The sequence below is a fragment of the Ranitomeya imitator genome, chromosome 1 (assembly GCF_032444005.1).
Source record: "Ranitomeya imitator isolate aRanImi1 chromosome 1, aRanImi1.pri, whole genome shotgun sequence".
In the NCBI taxonomy this organism is placed as follows: Eukaryota; Metazoa; Chordata; class Amphibia; order Anura; family Dendrobatidae; genus Ranitomeya; species Ranitomeya imitator.
The window spans coordinates 1,224,192,538-1,224,219,195 of NC_091282.1; the positions used below are offsets into that span (position 1 = coordinate 1,224,192,538).

The 26,658-nt window shown below is 41.6% G+C and overlaps 1 protein-coding gene across 1 annotated transcript in view; it reads left to right on the forward strand.

Moving 5' to 3' along the window:
- Window positions 1-26,658, forward strand: part of SIGLEC1 (sialic acid binding Ig like lectin 1) — a 181,855-nt gene that overhangs the window by 137,440 nt on the left and 17,757 nt on the right. The window contains exon 18 of the mRNA XM_069745100.1: window positions 26,280-26,528. Coding sequence (XP_069601201.1) covers window positions 26,280-26,528 — 249 coding nt within the window. The remainder of the gene's footprint in view (window positions 1-26,279; window positions 26,529-26,658) is intronic.

The window sequence follows — 26,658 nt, forward strand, 5'->3', positions numbered from 1 at the left end:
CCATAAAGGTGCAGAGCATATATGGGGCACAGCATTATAAGGAGCATCTATGGGGCCATAAAGGTGCAGAGCATATAAGGGGCACAGCATTATAAGGAGCATCTATGGGGCCATAAAGGTGCAGAGCATATATGGGGCACAGCATTATAAGGAGCATCTATGGGGCCATAAAGGTGCAGAGCATATATGGGGCACAGCATTATAAGGAGCATCTATGGGGCCATAAAGGTGCAGAGCATATAAGGGGCACAGCATTATAAGGAGCATCTATGGGGCCATAAAGGTGCAGAGCATATATGGGGCACAGCATTATAAGGAGCACCTATGGGGCCATAAAGGTGCAGAGCATATAAGGGGCACAGCATTATAAGGAGCATCTATGGGGCCATAAAGGTGCAGAGCATATATGGGGCACAGCATTATAAGGAGCATCTATGGGGCCATAAAGGTGCAGAGCATATATGGGGCACAGCATTATAAGGAGCACCTATGGGGCCATAAAGGTGCAGAGCATATAAGGGGCACAGCATTATAAGGAGCATCTATGGGGCCATAAAGGTGCAGAGCATAAATGGGGCACAGCATTATAAGGAACACCTATGGGGCCATAAAGGTGCAGAGCATATATGGGGCACAGCATTATAAGGAGCACCTATGGGGCCATAAAGGTGCAGAGCATATAAGGGGCACAGCATTATAAGGAGCATCTATGGGGCCATAAAGGTGCAGAGCATATAAGGGGCACAGCATTATAAGGAGCACCTATGGGGCCATAAAGGTGCAGAGCATATATGGGGCACAGCATTATAAGGAGCACCTATGGGGCCATAAAGGTGCAGAGCATATATGGGGCACAGCATTATAAGGAGCACCTATGGGGCCATAAAGGTGCAGAGCATATAAGGGGCACAGCATTATAAGGAGCACCTATGGGGCCATAAAGGTGCAGAGCATATAAGGGGCACAGCATTATAAGGAGCATCTATGGGGCCATAAAGGTGCAGAGCATATAAGGGGCACAGCATTATAAGGAGCATCTATGGGGCCATAAAGGTGCAGAGCATATATGGGGCACAGCATTATAAGGAGCACCTATGGGGCCATAAAGGTGCAGAGCATATAAGGGGCACAGCATTATAAGGAGCACCTATGGGGCCATAAAGGTGCAGAGCATATAAGGGGCACAGCATTATAAGGAACACCTATGGGGCCATAAAGGTGCAGAGCATATAAGGGGCACAGCATTATAAGGAGCATCTATGGGGCCATAAAGGTGCAGAGCATATATGGGGCACAGCATTATAAGGAGCACCTATGGGGCCATAAAGGTGCAGAGCATATATGGGGCACAGCATTATAAGGAGCACCTATGGGGCCATAAAGGTGCAGAGCATATAAGGGGCACAGCATTATAAGGAGCACCTATGGGGCCATAAAGGTGCAGAGCATATAAGGGGCACAGCATTATAAGGAGCATCTATGGGGCCATAAAGGTGCAGAGCATATAAGGGGCACAGCATTATAAGGAGCATCTATGGGGCCATAAAGGTGCAGAGCATATAAGGGGCACAGCATTATAAGGAGCATCTATGGGGCCATAAAGGTGCAGAGCATATAAGGGGCACAGCATTATAAGGAGCACCTATGGGGCCATAAAGGTGCAGAGCATATATGGGGCACAGCATTATAAGGAGCACCTATGGGGCCATAAAGGTGCAGAGCATATAAGGGGCACAGCATTATAAGGAGCACCTATGGGGCCATAAAGGTGCAGAGCATATATGGGGCACAGCATTATAAGGAGCACCTATGGGGCCATAAAGGTGCAGAGCATATATGGGGCACAGCATTATAAGGAGCACCTATGGGGCCATAAAGGTGCAGAGCATATATGGGGCACAGCATTATAAGGAGCACCTATGGGGCCATAAAGGTGCAGAGCATATAAGGGGCACATCATTATAAGGAGCATCTATGGGGCCATAAAGGTGCAGAGCATATAAGGGGCACAGCATTATAAGGAGCATCTATGGGGCCATAAAGGTGCAGAGCATATAAGGGGCACAGCATTATAAGGAGCATCTATGGGGCCATAAAGGTGCAGAGCATATAAGGGGCACAGCATTATAAGGAGCATCTATGGGGCCATAAAGGTGCAGAGCATATAAGGGGCACAGCATTATAAGGAGCACCTATGGGGCCATAAAGGTGCAGAGCATATATGGGGCACAGCATTATAAGGAGCACCTATGGGGCCATAAAGGTGCAGAGCATATATGGGGCACAGCATTATAAGGAGCACCTATGGGGCCATAAAGGTGCAGAGCATATAAGGGGCACAGCATTATAAGGAGCACCTATGGGGCCATAAAGGTGCAGAGCATATATGGGGCACAGCATTATAAGGAGCACCTATGGGGCCATAAAGGTGCAGAGCATATATGGGGCACAGCATTATAAGGAGCATCTATGGGGCCATAAAGGTGCAGAGCATATAAGGGGCACAGCATTATAAGGAGCACCTATGGGGCCATAAAGGTGCAGAGCATATAAGGGGCACATCATTATAAGGAGCACCTATGGGGCCATAAAGGTGCAGAGCATATATGGGGCACAGCATTATAAGGAGCATCTATGGGGCCATAAAGGTGCAGAGCATATATGGGGCACAGCATTATAAGGAGCATCTATGGGGCCATAAAGGTGCAGAGCATATATGGGGCACAGCATTATAAGGAGCACCTATGGGGCCATAATCAAAGGTGCAGAGCATATATGGGGCACAGCATTATAAGGAGCACCTATGGGGCCATAAAGGTGCAGAGCATATATGGCACAGCATTATAAGGAGCACCTATGGGGCCATAAAGGTGCAGAGCATATAAGGGGCACATCATTATAAGGAGCATCTATGGGGCCATAAAGGTGCAGAGCATATAAGGGGCACAGCATTATAAGGAGCATCTATGGGGCCATAAAGGTGCAGAGCATATAAGGGGCACAGCATTATAAGGAGCACCTATGGGGCCATAAAGGTGCAGAGCATATAAGGGGCACAGCATTATAAGGAGCACCTATGGGGCCATAAAGGTGCAGAGCATATAAGGGGCACAGCATTATAAGGAGCACCTATGGGGCCATAAAGGTGCAGAGCATAAATGGGGCACAGCATTATAAGGAGCATCTATGGGGCCATAAAGGTGCAGAGCATAAATGGGGCACAGCATTATAAGGAGCATCTATGGGGCCATAAAGGTGCAGAGCATATAAGGGGCACAGCATTATAAGGAGCATCTATGGGGCCATAAAGGTGCAGAGCATATAAGGGGCACAGCATTATAAGGAGCACCTATGGGGCCATAAAGGTGCAGAGCATATAAGGGGCACAGCATTATAAGGAGCACCTATGGGGCCATAAAGGTGCAGAGCATATAAGGGGCACAGCATTATAAGGAGCACCTATGGGGCCATAAAGGTGCAGAGCATATATGGCACAGCATTATAAGGAGCATCTATGGGGCCATAAAGGTGCAGAGCATATATGGGGCACAGCATTATAAGGAGCACCTATGGGGCCATAAAGGTGCAGAGCATATATGGGGCACAGCATTATAAGGAGCACCTATGGGGCCATAAAGGTGCAGAGCATAAATGGGGCACAGCATTATAAGGAGCACCTATGGGCCATAAAGGTGCAGAGCATAAATGGGGCACAGCATTATAAGGAGCACCTATGGGGCCATAAAGGTGCAGAGCATATAGGGGGCACAGCATTATAAGGAGCATCTATGGGGCCATAAAGGTGCAGAGCATATATGGGGCACAGCATTATAAGGAGCATCTATGGGGCCATAAAGGTGCAGAGCATATATGGGGCACAGCATTATAAGGAGCACCTATGGGGCCATAAAGGTGCAGAGCATATATGGGGCACAGCATTATAAGGAGCATCTATGGGGCCATAAAGGTGCAGAGCATATAAGGGGCACAGCATTATAAGGAGCATCTATGGGGCCATAAAGGTGCAGAGCATATAAGGGGCACAGCATTATAAGGAGCACCTATGGGGCCATAAAGGTGCAGAGCATAAATGGGGCACAGCATTATAAGGAGCACCTATGGGGCCATAAAGGTGCAGAGCATATATGGGGCACAGCATTATAAGGAGCATCTATGGGGCCATAAAGGTGCAGAGCATATATGGGGCACAGCATTATAAGGAACACCTATGGGGCCATAAAGGTGCAGAGCATATATGGGGCACATCATTATAAGGAGCACCTATGGGGCCATAAAGGTGCAGAGCATATAAGGGGCACAGCATTATAAGGAGCACCTATGGGGCCATAAAGGTGCAGAGCATATAAGGGGCACAGCATTATAAGGAGCACCTATGGGGCCATAAAGGTGCAGAGCATATATGGCACAGCATTATAAGGAGCACCTATGGGGCCATAAAGGTGCAGAGCATATAAGGGGCACAGCATTATAAGGAGCATCTATGGGGCCATAAAGGTGCAGAGCATATAAGGGGCACAGCATTATAAGGAGCACCTATGGGGCCATAAAGGTGCAGAGCATATAAGGGGCACAGCATTATAAGGAGCATCTATGGGGCCATAAAGGTGCAGAGCATATAAGGGGCACAGCATTATAAGGAGCATCTATGGGGCCATAATCAAAGGTGCAGAGCATATATGGGGCACAGCATTATAAGGAGCACCTATGGGGCCATAAAGGTGCAGAGCATATATGGGGCACAGCATTATAAGGAGCACCTATGGGGCCATAAAGGTGCAGAGCATATAAGGGGCACAGCATTATAAGGAGCACCTATGGGGCCATAAAAGTGCAGAGCATATATGGGGCACAGCATTATAAGGAGCATCTATGGGGCCATAAAGGTGCAGAGCATATAAGGGGCACAGCATTATAAGGAGCACCTATGGGGCCATAAAGGTGCAGAGCATATAAGGGGCACAGCATTATAAGGAGCACCTATGGGGCCATAAAGGTGCAGAGCATATATGGGGCACAGCATTATAAGGAGCACCTATGGGGCCATAAAGGTGCAGAGCATATATGGGGCACAGCATTATAAGGAGCACCTATGGGGCCATAAAGGTGCAGAGCATATAAGGGGCACAGCATTATAAGGAGCACCTATGGGGCCATAAAGGTGCAGAGCATATATGGGGCACAGCATTATAAGGAGCACCTATGGGGCCATAAAGGTGCAGAGCATATATGGGGCACAGCATTATAAGGAGCACCTATGGGGCCATAAAGGTGCAGAGCATATAAGGGGCACAGCATTATAAGGAGCACCTATGGGGCCATAAAGGTGCAGAGCATATAAGGGGCACAGCATTATAAGGAGCACCTATGGGGCCATAAAGGTGCAGAGCATATATGGGGCACAGCATTATAAGGAGCACCTATGGGGCCATAAAGGTGCAGAGCATATAAGGGGCACAGCATTATAAGGAGCACCTATGGGGCCATAAAGGTGCAGAGCATATATGGGGCACAGCATTATAAGGAGCACCTATGGGGCCATAAAGGTGCAGAGCATATAAGGGGCACAGCATTATAAGGAGCACCTATGGGGCCATAAAGGTGCAGAGCATATATGGGGCACAGCATTATAAGGAGCACCTATGGGGCCATAAAGGTGCAGAGCATATAAGGGGCACAGCATTATAAGGAGCACCTATGGGGCCATAAAGGTGCAGAGCATATATGGGGCACAGCATTATAAGGAGCACCTATGGGGCCATAAAGGTGCAGAGCATATATGGGGCACAGCATTATAAGGAGCACCTATGGGGCCATAAAGGTGCAGAGCATATATGGGGCACAGCATTATAAGGAGCACCTATGGGGCCATAAAGGTGCAGAGCATATATGGGGCACAGCATTATAAGGAGCACCTATGGGGCCATAAAGGTGCAGAGCATATAAGGGGCACAGCATTATAAGGAGCATCTATGGGACCATAAAGGTGCAGAGCATATATGGGGCACAGCATTATAAGGAGCACCTATGGGGCCATAAAGGTGCAGAGCATATATGGGGCACAGCATTATAAGGAGCATCTATGGGGCCATAAAGGTGCAGAACATATATGGGGCATAGCATTTTAAGGAGCATCTATGGGGCCATAAAGGTGCAGAGCATATATGGGGCACAGCATTATAAGGAGCATCTATGGGGCCATAAAGGTGCAGAGCATATATGGGGCACAGCATTATAAGGAGCATCTATGGGGCCATAAAGGTGCAGAGCATATATGGCACAGCATTATAAGGAGCACCTATGGGGCCATAAAGGTGCAGAGCATATATGGGGCACAGCATTATAAGGAGCACCTATGGGGCCATAAAGGTGCAGAGCATATATGGGGCACAGCATTATAAGGAGCATCTATGGGGCCATAAAGGTGCAGAGCATATATGGGGCACAGCATTATAAGGAGCACCTATGGGGCCATAATCTAAGGTGCAGAGCATATATGGCACAGCATTATAAGGGGCATCTATGGGGCCATAATCTAAGGTGCAGAGCATATATGGGGCACAGCATTATAAGGAGCACCTATGGGGCCATAATCTAAGGTGCAGAGCATATATGGCACAGCATTATAAGGGGCATCTATGGGGCCATAATCAAAGGTGCAGAGCATATAGGGGGCACAGCATTATAAGGGGCACCTATGGGGCCATAAAGGTGCAGAGCATATATGGGGCACTGCATTATAAGGAGCACCTATGGGGCCATAAAGGTGCAGAGCATATATGGCACAGCATTATAAGGAGCACCTATGGGGCCATAAAGGTGCAGAGCATATAAGGGGCACAGCATTATAAGGAGCACCTATGGGGCCATAAAGGTGCAGAGCATATATGGGGCACAGCATTATAAGGAGCATCTATGGGGCCATAAAGGTGCAGAGCATATAAGGGGCACAGCATTATAAGGAGCACCTATGGGGCCATAATTAAAGGTGCAGAGCATATATGGCACAGCATTATAAGGGGCATCTATGGGGCCATAATCAAAGGTGCAGAGCATATATGGGGCACAGCATTATAAGGAGCATCTATGGGGCCATAATCAAAGGTGCAGAGTATATATGGCACGGCTTTATAAGGAGCACCTATGGGGCCATAATTAAAGGTGCAGAGCATATATGGGGCACAGCATTATAAGGAGCATCTATGGGGCCATAATCAAAGGTGCAGAGTATATATGGCACGGCTTTATAAGGAGCACCTATGGGGCCATAATTAAAGGTGCAGAGCATATATGGCACAGCATTATAAGGAGCATCTATGGGGCCATAATCAAAGGTGCAGAGCATTCTATATAGCACAGTTGTATATGGAGCATCTATGGGGCAATAATGAACGGTATGGAGCATCTATTTTTATTTTTGAAATTCACCGGTAAATGCTGCATTTTCTACCCTAGGCTTATACTCGAGTCAATAAGTTTTCCCAGTTTTTTGTGGCAAAATTAGGGGGGTCGGCTTATACTCGAGTATATACGGTACTATAATATTGCTCCTACAGTGGGGCAAAAAAGTATTTAGTCAGTCAGCAATAGTGCAAGTTCCACCACTTAAAAAGATGAGAGGCATCTGTAATTTACATCATAGGTAGACCTCAACTATGGGAGACAAACTGAGAAAAAAAAATCCAGAAAATCACATTGTCTGTTTTTTTTATCATTTTTTTTGCATATTATGGTGGAAAATAAGTATTTGGTCAGAAACAAACAATCAAGATTTCTGGCTCTCACAGACCTGTAACTTCTTCTTTAAGAGTCTCCTCTTTCCTCCACTCATTACCTGTAGTAATGACACCTGTTTAAACTTGTTATCAGTATAAAAAGACACCTGTGCACACCCTCAAACAGTCTGACTCCAAACTCCACTATGGTGAAGACCAAAGAGCTGTCAAAGGACACCAGAAACAAAATTGTAGCCCTGCACCAGGCTGGGAAGACTGAATCTGCAATAGCCAACCAGCTTGGAGTGAAGAAATCAACAGTGGGAGCAATAATTAGAAAATGGAAGACATACAAGACCACTGATAATCTCCCTCGATCTGGGGCTCCACGCAAAATCCCACCCCGTGGGGTCAGAATGATCACAAGAACGGTGAACAAAAATCCCAGAACCACGCGGGGGGACCTAGTGAATGAACTGCAGAGAGCTAGGACCAATGTAACAAGGCCTACCATAAGTAACACACTACGCCACCATGGACTCAGATCCTGCAGTGCCAGACGTGTCCCACTGCTTAAGCCAGTACATGTCCGGGCCCGTCTGAAGTTTGCTAGAGAGCATTTGGATGATCCAAAGGAGTTTTGGGAGAATGTCCTATGGTCTGATGAAACCAAACTGGAACTGTTTGGTAGAAACACAACTTGTGTTTGGAGGAAAAAGAATACTGAGTTGCATCCATCAAACACCATACCTACTGTAAAGCATGGTGGTGGAAACATCATGCTTTGGGGCTGTTTCTCTGCAAAGGGGCCAGGACGACTGATCCGGGTACATGAAAAAATGAATGGGGCCATGTATCGTGAGATTTTGAGTGCAAACCTCCTTCCATCAGCAAGGGCATTGAAGATGAAACGTGGCTGGGTCTTTCAACATGACAATGATCCAAAGCACACCGCCAGGGCAACGAAGGAGTGGCTTCGTAAGAAGCATTTCAAGGTCCTGGAGTGGCCTAGCCAGTCTCCAGATCTCAACCCTATAGAAAACCTTTGGAGGGAGTTGAAAGTCCGTGTTGCCAAGCGAAAAGCCAAAAACATCACTGCTCTAGAGGAGATCTGCATGGAGGAATGGGCCAACATACCAACAACAGTGTGTGGCAACCTTGTGAAGACTTACAGAAAACGTTTGACCTCTGTCATTGCCAACAAAGGATATATTACAAAGTATTGAGATGAAATTTTGTTTCTGACCAAATACTTATTTTCCACCATAATATGCAAATAAAATGTTAAAAAAACAGACAATGTGATTTTCTGGATTTTTTTTTCTCAGTTTGTCTCCCATAGTTGAGGTTTACCTATGATGTAAATTACAGACGCCTCTCATCTTTTTAAGTGGTGGAACTTGCACTATTGCTGACTGACTAAATACTTTTTTGCCCCACTGTATGTACAAGAATATAACTACTATAATACTGTCCCTATGTACAAGAATATAACTACTATAATACTGCCCCATGTACAAGAATATAACTACTATAATATTGCTCCTATGTACAAGAATATAACTACTATAATTCTGCCCCCTATGTACAAGAATATAACTACTATAATACTGCCCCATGTGCAAGAATATAACTACTATAATACTGCCCCATGTGCAAGAATATAACTACTATAATATTGCTCCTATGTACAAGAATATAACTACTATAATACTGCCCCATGTGCAAGAATATAACTACTATAATTCTGCCCCTATGTACAAGAGTATAACTACTATAATACTGCTCCTATGTACAAGAATATAACTACTATAATACTTCTCCTATGTACAAGAATATAACTACTATAATACTGCTCCTATGTACAAGAATATAACTACTATAATATTGCTCCTATGTACAAGAATATAACTACTACAATACTGCTCCCTATGTACAAGAATATAACTACTATAATACTGCTCCTATGTACAAGAAAATAACTACTATAATACTGCTCCTATGTACAAGAATATAACTACTACAATACTGCTCCCTATGTACAAGAATATAACTACTATAATACTGCTCCTATGTACAAGAATATAACTACTACAATACTGCCCCTATGTACAAGAATATAACTACTATAATACTGCTCCTATGTACAAGAATATAACTACTATAATACTTCTCCTATGTACAAGAATATAACTACTATAATACTGCCCCTATGTACAAGAATATAACTACTATAATACTGCCCCTATGTACAAGAATATAACTACTATAATACTGCTCCTATGTACAATAATATAACTGCTATAATACTGCTCCTATGTACAAGAAAATAACTACTATAATACTGCTCCTATGTACAAGAATATAACTACTATAATTGTTATGACCTGGTGGTAAGGACAATAATGGACCTGGTGGTTAAGAGCACACGGAATGACCTGATAGTTACTAATAATATAGGACGAGCTCTGAGACGTGGGAACTCTGCTGACCGCAATCCCTAATCCTGTCACACACACTAGAAATAGCCGTGGATTGCTCCTAACGCTCCCTATGCAACTCGTCACAGCCTAAGAAACTAGCTAGCCCTAGAGATAGAAAAATAAAGCCTACCTTGCCTCAGAGAAATTCCCCAAAGGAAAAGGCAGCCCCCACATATAATGACTGTGAGTAAAGATGAAAATTACAAACACAGAGATTAAATATATTTAGCAAAGTGAGGCCCGACTTACTGAACAGACAGAGGATAGAAAAGGTAACTTTGCGGTCAGCACAAAAAACTACAAAAAGACCACGCAGAGGGCGCAAAAAGACCCTCCGCACCGACTCACGGTGCGGAGGCGCTCCCTCTGCGTCCCAGAGCTTCCAGCAAGCAAGACAAAATTCAAAATAGCAAGCTGGACAGAAAAATAACAAACCAGAGAAAAACAAGCAGGAACTTAACTTCTGCTGGGAAGACAGGTCACAAGAACGATCCAGTAGAGAACTAGACCAATACTGGAACATTGACAGGTGGCATTGAGCAATGATCTAAGTGGAGTTAAATAGAGCAGCCAGCTAACGAATTAACCTCGTCAACTGTGGAAGGAAACTCAGAAGCCGCAGCTCCACTCACAACCACCAGAGGAAGCCCATGGACAGAACCAGCCGAAGTACCATTCATGACCACAGGAGGAAGCTTGACAACAGAATTCACAACAGTACCCCCCCCTTGAGGAGGGGTCACCGAACACTCACCAAAGCCCCCAGGCCGACCAGGACGAGCCAAATGAAAGGCACGAACCAGATCGGCAGCATGAACATCGGAGGCAAAGACCCAGGAATTTTCTTCCTGACTATAACCCTTCCACTTGACCAGGTACTGGAGTTTCCGTCTCGAAATACGAGAATCCAAAATCTTCTCCACCACATACTCCAACTCCCCCTCAACCAACACCGGGGCAGGAGGATCAACGGATGGAACCACAGGCGCCACGTATCTCCGCAACAATGACCTATGGAATACATTATGGATGGCAAAAGAAGCTGGAAGGGTCAAAGAAACGACACAGGATTGAGAACCTCAGAAATCTTATACGGACCAATGAAACGAGGCTTAAACTTAGGAGAGGAAACCTTCATAGGAACATAACGAGACGACAACCAAACCAAATCCCCAACACGATGTCGGGGACCCACACAGCGCCGGCGGTTAGCGAAACGTTGAGCCTTCTCCTGGGACAATGTCAAATTGTCCACCACATGAGTCCAAATCTGCTGCAACCTATCCACCACAGTATCTACACCAGGACAGTCAGGAGACTCAACCTGCCCTGAAGAGAAACGAGGATGGAAACCAGAATTGCAGAAAAACGGCGAAACCAACGTAGCCGAGCTGGCCCGATTATTAAGGGCGAACTCAGCCAAAGGCAAAAAGGACACCCAATCATCCTGATCAGCAGAAACAAAGCATCTCAGATATGTTTCCAAAGTCTGATTAGTTCGTTCGGTCTGGCCATTAGTCTGAGGATGGAAAGTCGGGGAAAAAGACAAATCAATGCCCATCCTAGCACAAAAGGCTCGCCAAAACCTCGAAACAAACTGGGAACCTCTGTCCGAAACGATGTTCTCTGGAATGCCATGTAAACGAACCACATGCTGGAAAAACAATGGCACCAAATCAGAGGAGGAAGGCAATTTAGACAAGGGTACCAAATGGACCATCTTAGAGAAGCGATCACAAACCACCCAAATGACCGACATCTTTTGAGAGACAGGGAGATCCGAAATAAAATCCATAGAGATATGCGTCCAGGGCCACTTCGGGACCGGCAAGGGCAAAAGCAACCCACTGGCACGAGAACAGCAGGGCTTAGCCCGAGCACAAGTCCCACAGGACTGCACAAATGAACGCACATCCCGCGACAAAGACGGCCACCAAAAGGATCTAGCCACCAAATCTCTGGTACCAAAGATTCCAGGATGACCAGCCAACACCGAACAATGAACCTCAGAGATAACTCTACTAGGCCATTTATCAGGGACAAACAGTTTCTCCGCTGGGCAACGGTCAGGTCTATCAGCCTGAAATTTTTGCAGCACCCGCCGCAAATCAGGGGAGATGGCAGACAAAATTACCCCCTCTTTGAGAATACCCGCCGGCTCAGGAACACTCGGAGAGTCGGACACAAAACTCCTTGACAGGGCATCAGCCTTCACATTCTTAGAGCCTGGAAGGTACGAAACCACAAAATCAAAACGGGAGAAAAATAGCGACCAACGAGCTTGTCTAGGATTCAACCGTTTGGCAGACTCGAGATAAGTCAAATTCTTGTGATCCGTCAAGACCACCACGCGATGCTTGGCTCCTTCAAGCCAATGACGCCACTCCTCGAATGCCCACTTCATGGACAACAACTCTCGATTGCCAACATCATAATTGCGCTCAGAAGGCGAAAACTTTCTAGAAAAGAAGGCACATGGTTTCATCACCGAGCCATCAGAACTTCTTTGCGACAAAACAGCCCCTGCTCCAATCTCAGAAGCATCAACCTCGACCTGAAACGGAAGCGAAACATCTGGCTGGCACAACACAGGGGCAGAAGAAAAACGACGCTTCAACTCCTGAAAAGCTTCCACAGCCGCAGAAGACCAATTGACCACATCAGCACCCTTCTTGGTCAAATCAGTCAACGGTTTAGCAACACTAGAAAAATTACTGATGAAGCGACGATAAAAATTAGCAAAGCCCAGGAACTTTGCAGACTCTTCACTGATGTCGGCTGAGTCCAATCGTAAATGGCCTGAACTTTAACAGGGTCCATCTCGATAGTAGAAGGGGAAAAAATGAAACCCAAAAATGAAACCTTCTGAACTCCAAAGAGACACTTTGACCCCTTCACAAACAAAGAATTCGCACGAAGGACCTGGAACACCATTCTGACCTGCTTCACGTGAGACTCCCAATCATCCGAGAAGACCAAAATATCATCCAAATATACAATCAGGAATTTATCCAGGTACTCTCAGAAGATGTCATGCATAAAGGACTGAAATACTGATGTAGCATTGGAAAGCCCGAATGGCATGACCAGGTACTCAAAATGACCCTCGGGCGTATTAAATGCTGTTTTCCATTCATCGCCCTGTTTAATACGCACAAGATTATACGCACCACGAAGATCTATCTTGGTGAACCAACTAGCCCCCTTAATCCGAGCAAATAAATCCGACAGCAGCGGCAAAGGGTACTGAAATTTGACTGTGATCTTATTAAGAAGGCGGTAATCAATACAAGGTCTCAAAGAACCATCCTTCTTGGCCACAAAAAAGAACCCTGCTCCCAATGGTGATGACGACGGGCGAATATGACCCTTCTCCAAGGATTCCTTTACATAATTCCGCATAGCGGCGTGCTCTGGCACAGATAAATTGAACAGTCGGCCCTTAGGAAACTTACTACCAGGAATCAAATTGATAGCACAATCGCAATCCCTATGAGGAGGTAGGGCACTGGATTTGGGCTCATCAAATACATCCCGGTAATCCGACAAAAACTCCGGGACTTCAGAAGGGGTGGATGACGAAATAGACAAAAATGGAACATCACCATGTACCCCCTGACAACCCCAGCTGGACACAGACATAGATTTCCAATCCAATACTGGATTATGGACCTGTAGCCATGGCAACCCCAAAACGACCACATCATGCAGATCATGCAACACCAGAAAGCGAATATACTCCTGATGTGCAGGAGCCATGCACATGGTCAATTGGGTCCAGTACTGAGGTTTATTCTTGGCCAAAGGTGTAGCATCAATTCCTCTCAATGGAATAGGATACTGCAAGGGCTCCAAGAAAAAACCACAGCGCCTAGCAAACTCCAAGTCCATCAAATTCAGGGCAGCGCCTGAATCCACAAATGCCATAACAGAATAGGATGACAAAGAGCAAATCAGAGTAACGGACAAAAGAAATTTCGAGTGTAGCGTGCCAATGGTAGCAGACCTAGCGAAACGCTTAGTGCGCTTAGGACAATCGGAGATAGCATGAGTGGAATCACCACAGTAAAAACACAGCCCATTCCGACGTCTGTGTTCTTGCCGTTCAGCTCTGGTCAAAGTCCTATCACATTGCATAGGCTCAGGTCTATGCTCAGATAATACCGCCAAATGGTGCACAGCTTTACGCTCACGCAAGCGTCGATCGATCTGAATGGCCAAAGACATAGACTCATTCAGACCAGCAGGCATGGGAAATCCCACCATGACATCCTTAAGGGCTTCAGAGAGACCCTTTCTGAAAATTGCTGCCAGGGCACATTCATTCCACTGAGTGAGTACAGACCACTTCCTAAACTTCTGACAATATATCTCTACCTCATCCTGACCCTGACACAGAGCCAGCAAGAGTTTCTCTGCCTGATCCACTGAATTAGGTTCATCATAAAGCAATCCGAGCGCCAGAAAAAACGCATCAACATCACGCAATGCCGGATCTCCTGGCGCAAGGGAAAATGCCCAGTCTTGAGGGTCGCCACGTAACAAAGAAATAATGATTTTCACTTGTTGAACAGGGTCACCTGAGGAGCGAGGTTTCAAAGCAAGAAACAATTTACAATTATTTTTGAAATTCAGAAACTTAGATCTATCCCCAAAAAACAAATCAGGAATAGGAATCTTAGGCTCTAACATCGGATTCTGAACCACAAAATCTTGAATGTTTTGTACCCTTGCAGTGAGATTATCCATACAAGAGGACAGACCTTGAATGTCCATATCTACACCTGTATCCTGAACCACCCAGAGGTAAAGGGGAAAAGAGAGACAAAACACACTGCAAAGAAAAAAAAATGGTCTCAGAACTTCTCTTATCCCTCTACTGAGATGCATTAATACTTTGGGCCACCTGTACTGTTATGACCTGGTGGTAAGGACAATAATGGACCTGGTGGTTAAGAGCACACGGAATGACCTGATAGTTACTAATAATATAGGACGAGCTCTGAGACGTGGGAACTCTGCTGACCGCAATCCCTAATCCTGTCACACACACTAGAAATAGCCGTGGATTGCTCCTAACGCTCCCTATGCAACTCGACACAGCCTAAGAAACTAGCTAGCCCTAGAGATAGAAAAATAAAGCCTACCTTGCCTCAGAGAAATTCCCCAAAGGAAAAGGCAGCCCCCCACATATAATGACTGTGAGTAAAGATGAAAATTACAAACACAGAGATGAAATAGATTTAGCAAAGTGAGGCCCGACTTACTGAACAGACAGAGGATAGGAAAGGTAACTTTGCGGTCAGCACAAAAAACTACAAAAAGACCACGCAGAGGGCGCAAAAAGACCCTCCGCACCGACTCACGGTGCGGAGGCGCTCCCACTGCATCCCAGAGCTTCCAGCAAGCAAGACAAAATTCAAAATAGCAAGCTGGACAGAAAAATAGCAAACCAGAGAAAAACAAGCAGGAACTTAACTTCTGCTGGGAAGACAGGTCACAAGAACGATCCAGGAGAGAACTAGACCAATACTGGAACATTGACAGGTGGCATGGAGCAATGATCTAAGTGGAGTTAAATAGAGCAGCCAGCTAACGAATTAACCTCGTCACCTGTGGAAGGAACTCAGAAGCCACAGCTCCACTCACAACCACCAGAGGAAGCCCATGGACAGAACCAGCCGAAGTACCATTCATGACCACAGGAGGGAGCTCACAACAGAATTCACAACATATAATACTGCTCCTATGTACAAGAAAATAACTACTATAATGCTGCCCCTATGTGCAAGAATATAACTACTATAATACTGCCCCTATGTTCAAAAATATAACTACTATAATACTGCCCCCATGTGCAAGAATATAACTACTACTAGATGGTGGCCCGATTCTAACGCATAAGGTATTCTAGAATATGTATGTAGTTTGTTTATGAAGTTTTCAGAATAATGCAATTTATACACAGGATTCAGCCGGCCGCGACCAATTAGAGAAGCGTGGTTCAAATTCCGTGCCAATTCGCGGGCGGACTGTGCCTGTCCCTGATTGTTCGCGGCAGGGCGTGATCAATCAGTGATGCCAGGACCGGCTCCAGGTTTTTGAGGGCCCCGGTCGAAAGAGTCTCAGTGGGCCCCCCTCTTTAACACATACCAAGATTCATGATGCACAGACAGAGCAGAGAAATATAGAACAGCCAAGTAGCGTATAACACAACCCACGTAGTATATAACAGCCCACATAGTATATAGCACAGCCACGTAGTATATAACACAGCCCACGTAGTATATAACACAGCCACATAGTATATAGCAGAGCCAGGTAGTATATCACACAGCCACATAGTATATTGCCCAGCCATGTAGTATATTGCCCAGCCACGTAGTATATAGCACAGACACGTAGTATATAGCACAGACACGTAGTATATAGCACAGACACGTAGTATATAGCAGACACATAATGCATTGCCCAGCCACATAGTATATTGTCCAGCCACGTAGTATATAACACAGCCCACATAGTATATAACACAGCCACGTAGCATATAGCAAAGCCACATAGTATATAGCAGAGCCACGTAGTATATAACACAGCCACGTAGTATATTGCCCAGCCACATAGTATATAACACAGCCCACGTAGTATATAGCACAGCCCACATAGTATATAGCACAGCCTCGTAGTATATAGCACAGCCCATGTAGTATATAGCACAGCCACATATTACATAGCAGCCAGATAGTATGTAGCAGCCACATAGTATATAGCACAGCCCACGTAGTATATTACCCTACCACGTAGTATATAGCACAGCCACGTAGTATATAGCACAGCCCACATAGTATATAGCACAGCCCACATAGTATATAGCACAGACACGTAGCATATTGCCCAGCCATGTAGTATATTGCCCAGCATCGTAGTATATTGCCCAGCGACGTAGTATGTTGCCCAGCCACGTAGTATATTGCCCAGCCCATATAGTATATAGCACAGAGATGTAGTATATAACACTGCCCATGCAGTATATTACACAGGCCACATAGTAAATAGCACAGCCATGCAGTATATTGCCCAGCCACGTAGTATATATCACAGAGATGTAGTATATAACACTGCCCATGCAGTATATAACACAGGCCATGTAGTATATAGCACAGCGATGTAGTATATTACCCAGCCACGTAGTATATACCACATCCACGTAGTATATAGCACAGCCCACATAGTATATAGCACAGAGACGTAGTATATAACACGTAGTATATAACACTGCCCATGCAGTATATAGCACAGCCCACGTAGTATATAGCACAGACACGTAGTATATTGCCCAGCCACGTAGTATATTGTTATGATCTGGTGATTAAGGAGCGACTTGCGTCTAGCTCTGAGCAGGTGGCAACTATACTGACCGTAGTCCCTAAGCTCAACACAACACTAGAAGTAGCCGTGGAATGCTCCTAACTCTGCCTAGGCATCTCGTCACAGCCTAAGAGCTAACTACCCCTAAAGATAGAAGCAGGAAAACTATCTTGCCTCAGAGAAAATCCCCAAAGAATAGATTAGCCCCCCACAAATAATGACTGTGAGAGGAGAAGGAAATGACATACGTAGTATGAAACAAGATTTAGCACAGGAGGCCACTTCTAGCTAGAAAGAAATAGTGCAGGACAGAACGCTGTGCGGTCAGTAGTAAAAACTAGAAAAAGTCCACCACAGAGAAATACAAAAATCTCCACACCTGACTAAAGGTGTGGAGGGCAAACTCTGCTGCCCAGAGCTTCCAGCTGAGCTGAATAGATCCATACTGAAAAGCTGGACAAAAGAACAAAAACAAAGAAAGTGCTGAACAACAAAGTCCACAACAAGTGAACCGCAAAAGGACAAGCAAGGACTTAGCTTTGATGAACTGGTCAGAGTGTCAGGAAAGTCCTAAGAGCAATGACTCCAGGCAGGAACAATTGACAACTGGCATTGAATGAGGGATAAGGCCAGACTAATATAGCCGAGCCAGAAAGACGATCAGTGAAAACAGCTGCTGAAGCTAAATCCAAGAAGCAGCCATACCACTCAAAACCACAGGAGGGAGCCTAAGAGCAGAACTCACAAAAATGCTACTTACAACCACCGGAGGGAGCCCAAGAGCGGAATTCACAACAGTATATTGCCCAACGTCGTAGTATATTGCCCAGCGACGTAGTATATTGCCCAGCCACGTAGCATATTGCCCAGCCCATATAGTATATAGCACAGAGATGTAGTATATAACACTGCCCATGCAGTATATAGCACAGGCCATGTAGTAAATAGCACAGCCATGCAGTATATTGCCCAGCCACGTATTATATAGCACAGAGACGTAGTATATAACACTGCCCATGCAGTATATAACACAGGCCATGTAGTATATAGCACAGCAATGTAGTATATTACCCAGCCACGTAAAATATACCTCAGCCACGTAGTATATAGCACAGCCCACATAGTATATAGCACAGAGATGTAGTATATAACAGCCCACGCAGTATCTAACACAGCCCACGTAGTATATAGCAATGTGGGCACTATATCTCTGTTAAAAAAGAATTAAAATAAAAAATAGTTATATACTCACCCTCCGTCAGCCCCCCGGCCCCAGCCGAGGCGTTTACCAATGCTCCTCGCGACGCTCCGGTCCCAAGAGTGCATGATGACGTAGCGGTCTCGCGAGACCACTACATCATCATCTCGCAAGACCGCAATGCATGGATCGGTCACCGGAGCGTCATGAGGAGCGGGAAAGGCCTGGGCTGGATCCGGAAGGTGAGTATATAATGATTTTTTATTTTTTTTATTTTTTTTAACATTAGATCCCACACCAATGTCACTGATTGGTCGCGCTGGCTGGGCGCGAGCAATCAACGAGGCGGGATTTAAATCCGGCGGCAATGTCGCTGATTGGTTGCGCCTGCTGGGCGCGAGCAATCAGCGAAGAGGGATTTAAATCCTGCGGCAATGTCACTGATTGGTCGCCACGGCAGGGTGCGGCCAATCAGCGAAGAGGGATTTAAATCTCGCGCCAATGCCACTGCATAGGCAGCATCAATAGTAAAAAGTTGGTCACACAGGGTTAATAGCAGCGTTAACGGAGTGCGTTACACCGCGGCATAATGCTGTCCATTAATGCTGCCATTAACCCTGTGTGAGTGCTGACTGGAGGGGAGTATGGAGCGGCCATTTTTCCGCCGGACTGTGCCTGTCCCTGATTGGTCGTGGCTGTTTTGACGCAACCAATCAGCAACTTAGGATTTCCGTTACAGACAGACAGAAAGACAGAAGTGACCCTTAGACAATTATATAGTAGGTAATACTGCCCCTATGTTCAAAAATATAACTACTATAATACTGCCCCTATGTACAAGAATATAACTGCTATAATACTGCTCCTATGTACAAGAATATAACTACTATAATACTGCCCCCATGTACAAGACTATAACTACTATAATACTGCCCCCTATGTACAATAATATAACTACTATAATACTGCTCTCTATGGACAAGAATATAACTACTATAATACTGCCCCCTATATACAAGAATATAACTACTATAACTACTATAATACTGCTCCTATGTACAAGAATATAACTACTATAATACTGCCCCTATATACAAGAATATAACTACTATAACTACTATAATACTGCTCCTATGTACAAGAATATAACTACTATAATACTGCCCCTATATACAAGAATATAACTACTATAATACTGCCCCTATGTACAAGAATATAACTACTATAATACTGCCCCTATATACAAGAATATAACTGCTATAATACTGCCTCTATATACAAGAATATAACTACTATAATACTGCCCCTATGTACAAGAGCATAACTACTATAATACTGCCCCTCTGTACAAGAATATAACTACTATAATACTGCTCCTATGTACAAGAATATAACTACTATAATACTGCTCCTATATACAAGAATATAACTACTATAATACTACTCCTATGTACAATAATATAACTACTATAATACTGCTCCTATGTACGATAATATAACTACTATAATACTGCTCCTATGTACGATAATATAACTACTATAATACTGCTCCCTATGTACAAGAATATAACTACTATAATACTGCTCCTATATACAAGAATATAACTTCTATAATACTGCTCCTATGTACAATAATATAACTACTATAATACTGCTCCTATGTACAAGAATATAACTACTATAATACTGCCCCTATGTACAAGAATATAACTACTATAATACTGCCCTATGTACTAGAATATAACTACTATAATACTGCTCCTATGTACGATAATATAACTACTATAATACTGCTCCTATGTACAAGAATATAACTACTATAATACTGCTCCTATGTACAATAATATAACTACTATAATACTGCTCCTATGTACGATAATATAACTACTATAATACTGCTCCTATGTACGATAATATAACTACTATAATACTGCTCCTATGTACAAGAATATAACTACTATAATACTGCTCCTATGTACAAGAATATAACTACTATAATACTGCTCCTATGTACAAGAATATAACTACTATAATACTGCTCCTATGTACAAGAATATAACTACTATAATACTGCCCCTATGTACAAGAATATAACTACTATAATACTGCTCCTATATACAAGAATATAACTACTATAATACTGCCCCTATGTACAAGAATATAACTATTATAATACTGCCCCTATGTACAAGAATATAACTACTATAATACTGCCCCCTATGTACAAGAATATAACTACTATAATACTGCCCCTATGTACAAGAATATAACTACTATAATACTGCCCCCTATGTACAAGAATATAACTACTATAATGCTGCTCCTATGTACAAGAATATAACTACTATAATACTGCCCCTATGTACAAGAATATAACTACTATAATACTGCTCCTATGTACAATAATATAACTACTATAATACTGCCCCCTATGTACAAGAATATAACTACTATAATGCTGCTCCTATGTACAAGAATATAACTACTATAATACTGCCCCTATATACAAGAATATAACTACTATAATACTGCCCCTATGTACAAGAATATAACTATTATAATACTGCCCCTATGTACAAGAATATAACTACTATAATACTGCCCCCTATGTACAAGAATATAACTACTATAATGCTGCTCCTATGTACAAGAATATAACTACTATAATACTGCCCCTATGTACAAGAATATAACTACTATAATACTGCTCCTATGTACAATAATATAACTACTATAATACTGCTCCTATGTACAATAATATAACTACTATAATACTGCTCCTATGTACGATAATATAACTACTATAATACTGCTCCTATGTACGATAATATAACTACTATAATACTGCTCCTATGTACAAGAATATAACTACTATAATACTGCTCTCTATGGACAAGAATATAACTACTATAATACTGCCCCCTATATACAAGAATATAACTACTATAACTACTATAATACTGCTCCTATGTACAAGAATATAACTACTATAATACTGCCCCTATATACAAGAATATAACTACTATAACTACTATAATACTGCTCCTATGTACAAGAATATAACTACTATAATACTGCCCCTATATACAAGAATATAACTACTATAATACTGCCCCTATGTACAAGAATATAACTACTATAATACTGCCCCTATATACAAGAATATAACTGCTATAATACTGCCTCTATATACAAGAATATAACTACTATAATACTGCCCCTATGTACAAGAATATAACTACTATAATACTGCTCCTATGTACAAGAATATAACTACTATAATACTGCTCCTATATACAAGAATATAACTACTATAATACTGCTCCTATGTACAATAATATAACTACTATAATACTGCTCCTATGTACGATAATATAACTACTATAATACTGCTCCTATGTACGATAATATAACTACTATAATACTGCTCCCTATGTACAAGAATATAACTACTATAATACTGCTCCTATATACAAGAATATAACTTCTATAATACTGCTCCTATGTACAATAATATAACTACTATAATACTGCTCCTATGTACAAGAATATAACTACTATAATACTGCCCCTATGTACAAGAATATAACTACTATAATACTGCCCTATGTACTAGAATATAACTACTATAATACTGCTCCTATGTACGATAATATAACTACTATAATACTGCTCCTATGTACAAGAATATAACTACTATAATACTGCTCCTATGTACAATAATATAACTACTATAATACTGCTCCTATGTACGATAATATAACTACTATAATACTGCTCCTATGTACGATAATATAACTACTATAATACTGCTCCTATGTACAAGAATATAACTACTATAATACTGCTCCTATGTACAAGAATATAACTACTATAATACTGCTCCTATGTACAAGAATATAACTACTATAATACTGCTCCTATGTACAAGAATATAACTACTATAATACTGCCCCTATGTACAAGAATATAACTACTATAATACTGCTCCTATGTACAAGAATATAACTACTATAATACTGCCCCTATGTACAAGAATATAACTATTATAATACTGCCCCTATGTACAAGAATATAACTACTATAATACTGCCCCCTATGTACAAGAATATAACTACTATAATACTGCCCCTCTGTACAAGAATATAACTACTATAATACTGCCCCTATGTACAAGAATATAACTACTATAATACTGCCCCCTATGTACAAGAATATAACTACTATAATGCTGCTCCTATGTACAAGAATATAACTACTATAATACTGCCCCTATGTACAAGAATATAACTACTATAATACTGCTCCTATGTACAATAATATAACTACTATAATACTGCTCCTATGTACAATAATATAACTACTATAATACTGCTCCTATGTACGATAATATAACTACTATAATACTGCTCCTATGTACGATAATATAACTACTATAATACTGCTCCTATGTACAAGAATATAACTACTATAATACTGCTCCTATGTACAAGAATATAACTACTATAATACTGCCCCTATGTACAAGAATATAACTACTATAATACTGCTCCTATGTACAAGAATATAACTACTATAATACTGCCCCTATGTACAAGAATATAACTTATAATACTGCCCCTATGTACAAGAATATAACTACTATAATACTGCCCCCTATGTACAAGAATATAACTACTATAATACTGCCCCTCTGTACAAGAATATAACTACTATAATACTGCCCCTATGTACAAGAATATAACTACTATAATACTGCTCCTATATACAAGAATATAACTACTATAATACTGCCCCATGTACAAGAATATAACTACTATAACACTGCCCCTATGTACAAGAATATAACTACTATAATACTGCTCCTATGTACAATAATATAACTACTATAATACTGCTCCTATGTACAATAATATAACTACTATAATACTGCTCCTATGTACGATAATATAACTACTATAATACTGCTCCTATGTACGATAATATAACTACTATAATACTGCTCCTATGTACAAGAATATAACTACTATAATACTGCTCCTATGTACAAGAATATAACTACTATAATACTGCCCCTATGTACAAGAATATAACTACTATAATACTGCTCCTATGTACAAGAATATAACTACTATAATACTGCCCCTATGTACAAGAATATAACTTATAATACTGCCCCTATGTACAAGAATATAACTACTATAATACTGCCCCCTATGTACAAGAATATAACTACTATAATACTGCCCCTCTGTACAAGAATATAACTACTATAATACTGCCCCTATGTACAAGAATATAACTACTATAATACTGCTCCTATATACAAGAATATAACTACTATAATACTGCCCCATGTGCAAGAATATAACTACTATAACACTGCCCCTATGTACAAGAATATAACTACTATAATACTGCTCCTATGTACAATAATATAACTACTATAATACTGCTCCTATGTACAATAATATAACTACTATAATACTGCTCCTATGTACGATAATATAACTACTATAATACTGCTCCTATGTACGATAATATAACTACTATAATACTGCTCCTATGTACAAGAATATAACTACTATAATACTGCTCCTATGTACAAGAATATAACTACTATAATACTGCCCCTATGTACAAGAATATAACTACTATAATACTGCTCCTATGTACAAGAATATAACTACTATAATACTGCCCCTATGTACAAGAATATAACTTATAATACTGCCCCTATGTACAAGAATATAACTACTATAATACTGCCCCCTATGTACAAGAATATAACTACTATAATACTGCCCCTCTGTACAAGAATATAACTACTATAATACTGCCCCATGTACAAGAATATAACTACTATAACACTGCCCCTATGTACAGGAATATAACTACTATAATACTGCTCCTATGTACAATAATATAACTACTATAATACTGCTCCTATGTACAATAATATAACTACTATAATACTGCTCCTATGTACAAGAATATAACTACTATAATACTGCTCCTATATACAAGAATATAACTACTATAATACTGCTCCTATATACAAGAATATAACTACTATAATACTGCTCCTATATACAAGAATATAACTACTATAATACTGCTCCTATGTACAAGAATATAACTACTATAATACTGCCCCTATGTACAAGAATATAACTACTATAATACTGCTCCTATGTACAAGAATATAACTACTATAATACTGCCCCTATGTACAAGAATATAACTTATAATACTGCCCCTATGTACAAGAATATAACTACTATAATACTGCCCCCTATGTACAAGAATATAACTACTATAATACTGCCCCTCTGTACAAGAATATAACTACTATAATACTGCCCCTATGTACAAGAATATAACTACTATAATACTGCTCCTATATACAAGAATATAACTACTATAATACTGCCCCATGTACAAGAATATAACTACTATAACACTGCCCCTATGTACAAGAATATAACTACTATAATACTGCTCCTATGTACAATAATATAACTACTATAATACTGCTCCTATGTACAATAATATAACTACTATAATACTGCTCCTATGTACGATAATATAACTACTATAATACTGCTCCTATGTACGATAATATAACTACTATAATACTGCTCCTATGTACAAGAATATAACTACTATAATACTGCTCCTATGTACAAGAATATAACTACTATAATACTGCCCCTATGTACAAGAATATAACTACTATAATACTGCTCCTATGTACAAGAATATAACTACTATAATACTGCCCCTATGTACAAGAATATAACTTATAATACTGCCCCTATGTACAAGAATATAACTACTATAATACTGCCCCCTATGTACAAGAATATAACTACTATAATACTGCCCCTCTGTACAAGAATATAACTACTATAATACTGCCCCATGTACAAGAATATAACTACTATAACACTGCCCCTATGTACAAGAATATAACTACTATAATACTGCTCCTATGTACAATAATATAACTACTATAATACTGCTCCTATGTACAATAATATAACTACTATAATACTGCTCCTATGTACAAGAATATAACTACTATAATACTGCTCCTATATACAAGAATATAACTACTATAATACTGCTCCTATATACAAGAATATAACTACTATAATACTGCTCCTATATACAAGAATATAACTACTATAATACTGCTCCTATATACAAGAATATAACTACTATAATACTGCCCCATGTACAAGAATATAACTACTATAATACTGCTCCTATGTACAAGAATATAACTACTATAATACTGCCCCATGTACAAGAATATAACTACTATAATACTGCCCCATGTACAAGAATATAACTACTATAATACTGCATCTCGTGTACTTCATGCTACGGACAAGAACATTTGTGGAATTTATGTTTTACCTTTGTTAATTTCTGAGACTTGTTTATAGGTTTTCTGGTTTCATGCTGTATGGATTTTTTCTGTCTGTATAGGTGCGCGGCTGCTGGTGGCGCCATCTGAGGAGATATATGAAGGCCACTCTGTGACTCTTACATGTGAGGTTCCCTGGATGAAAAACATAACCTTTACCTGGTACAAGAACAATAAGTGGTTTCATGAAGGTCCAGACAAGACTTATGAACTGGTCAATGTGTCCAGCTCAGAAACAGGTTCCTACCACTGCCTAGCGAATCACTGGCTGGGAAACAGGGTCTCTCCATTTGTTGGGATAAGTGTACTATGTAAGACTTGATTACTTATTTTTTCATATCAGAACATACCGTAGACACCATGGGTAGCCAACAGCCCAGAATTCAATTAGATTCCCTACTAAATTTCATGAGAGTCGAAAAAGAATCAAAGAAGTGTCCA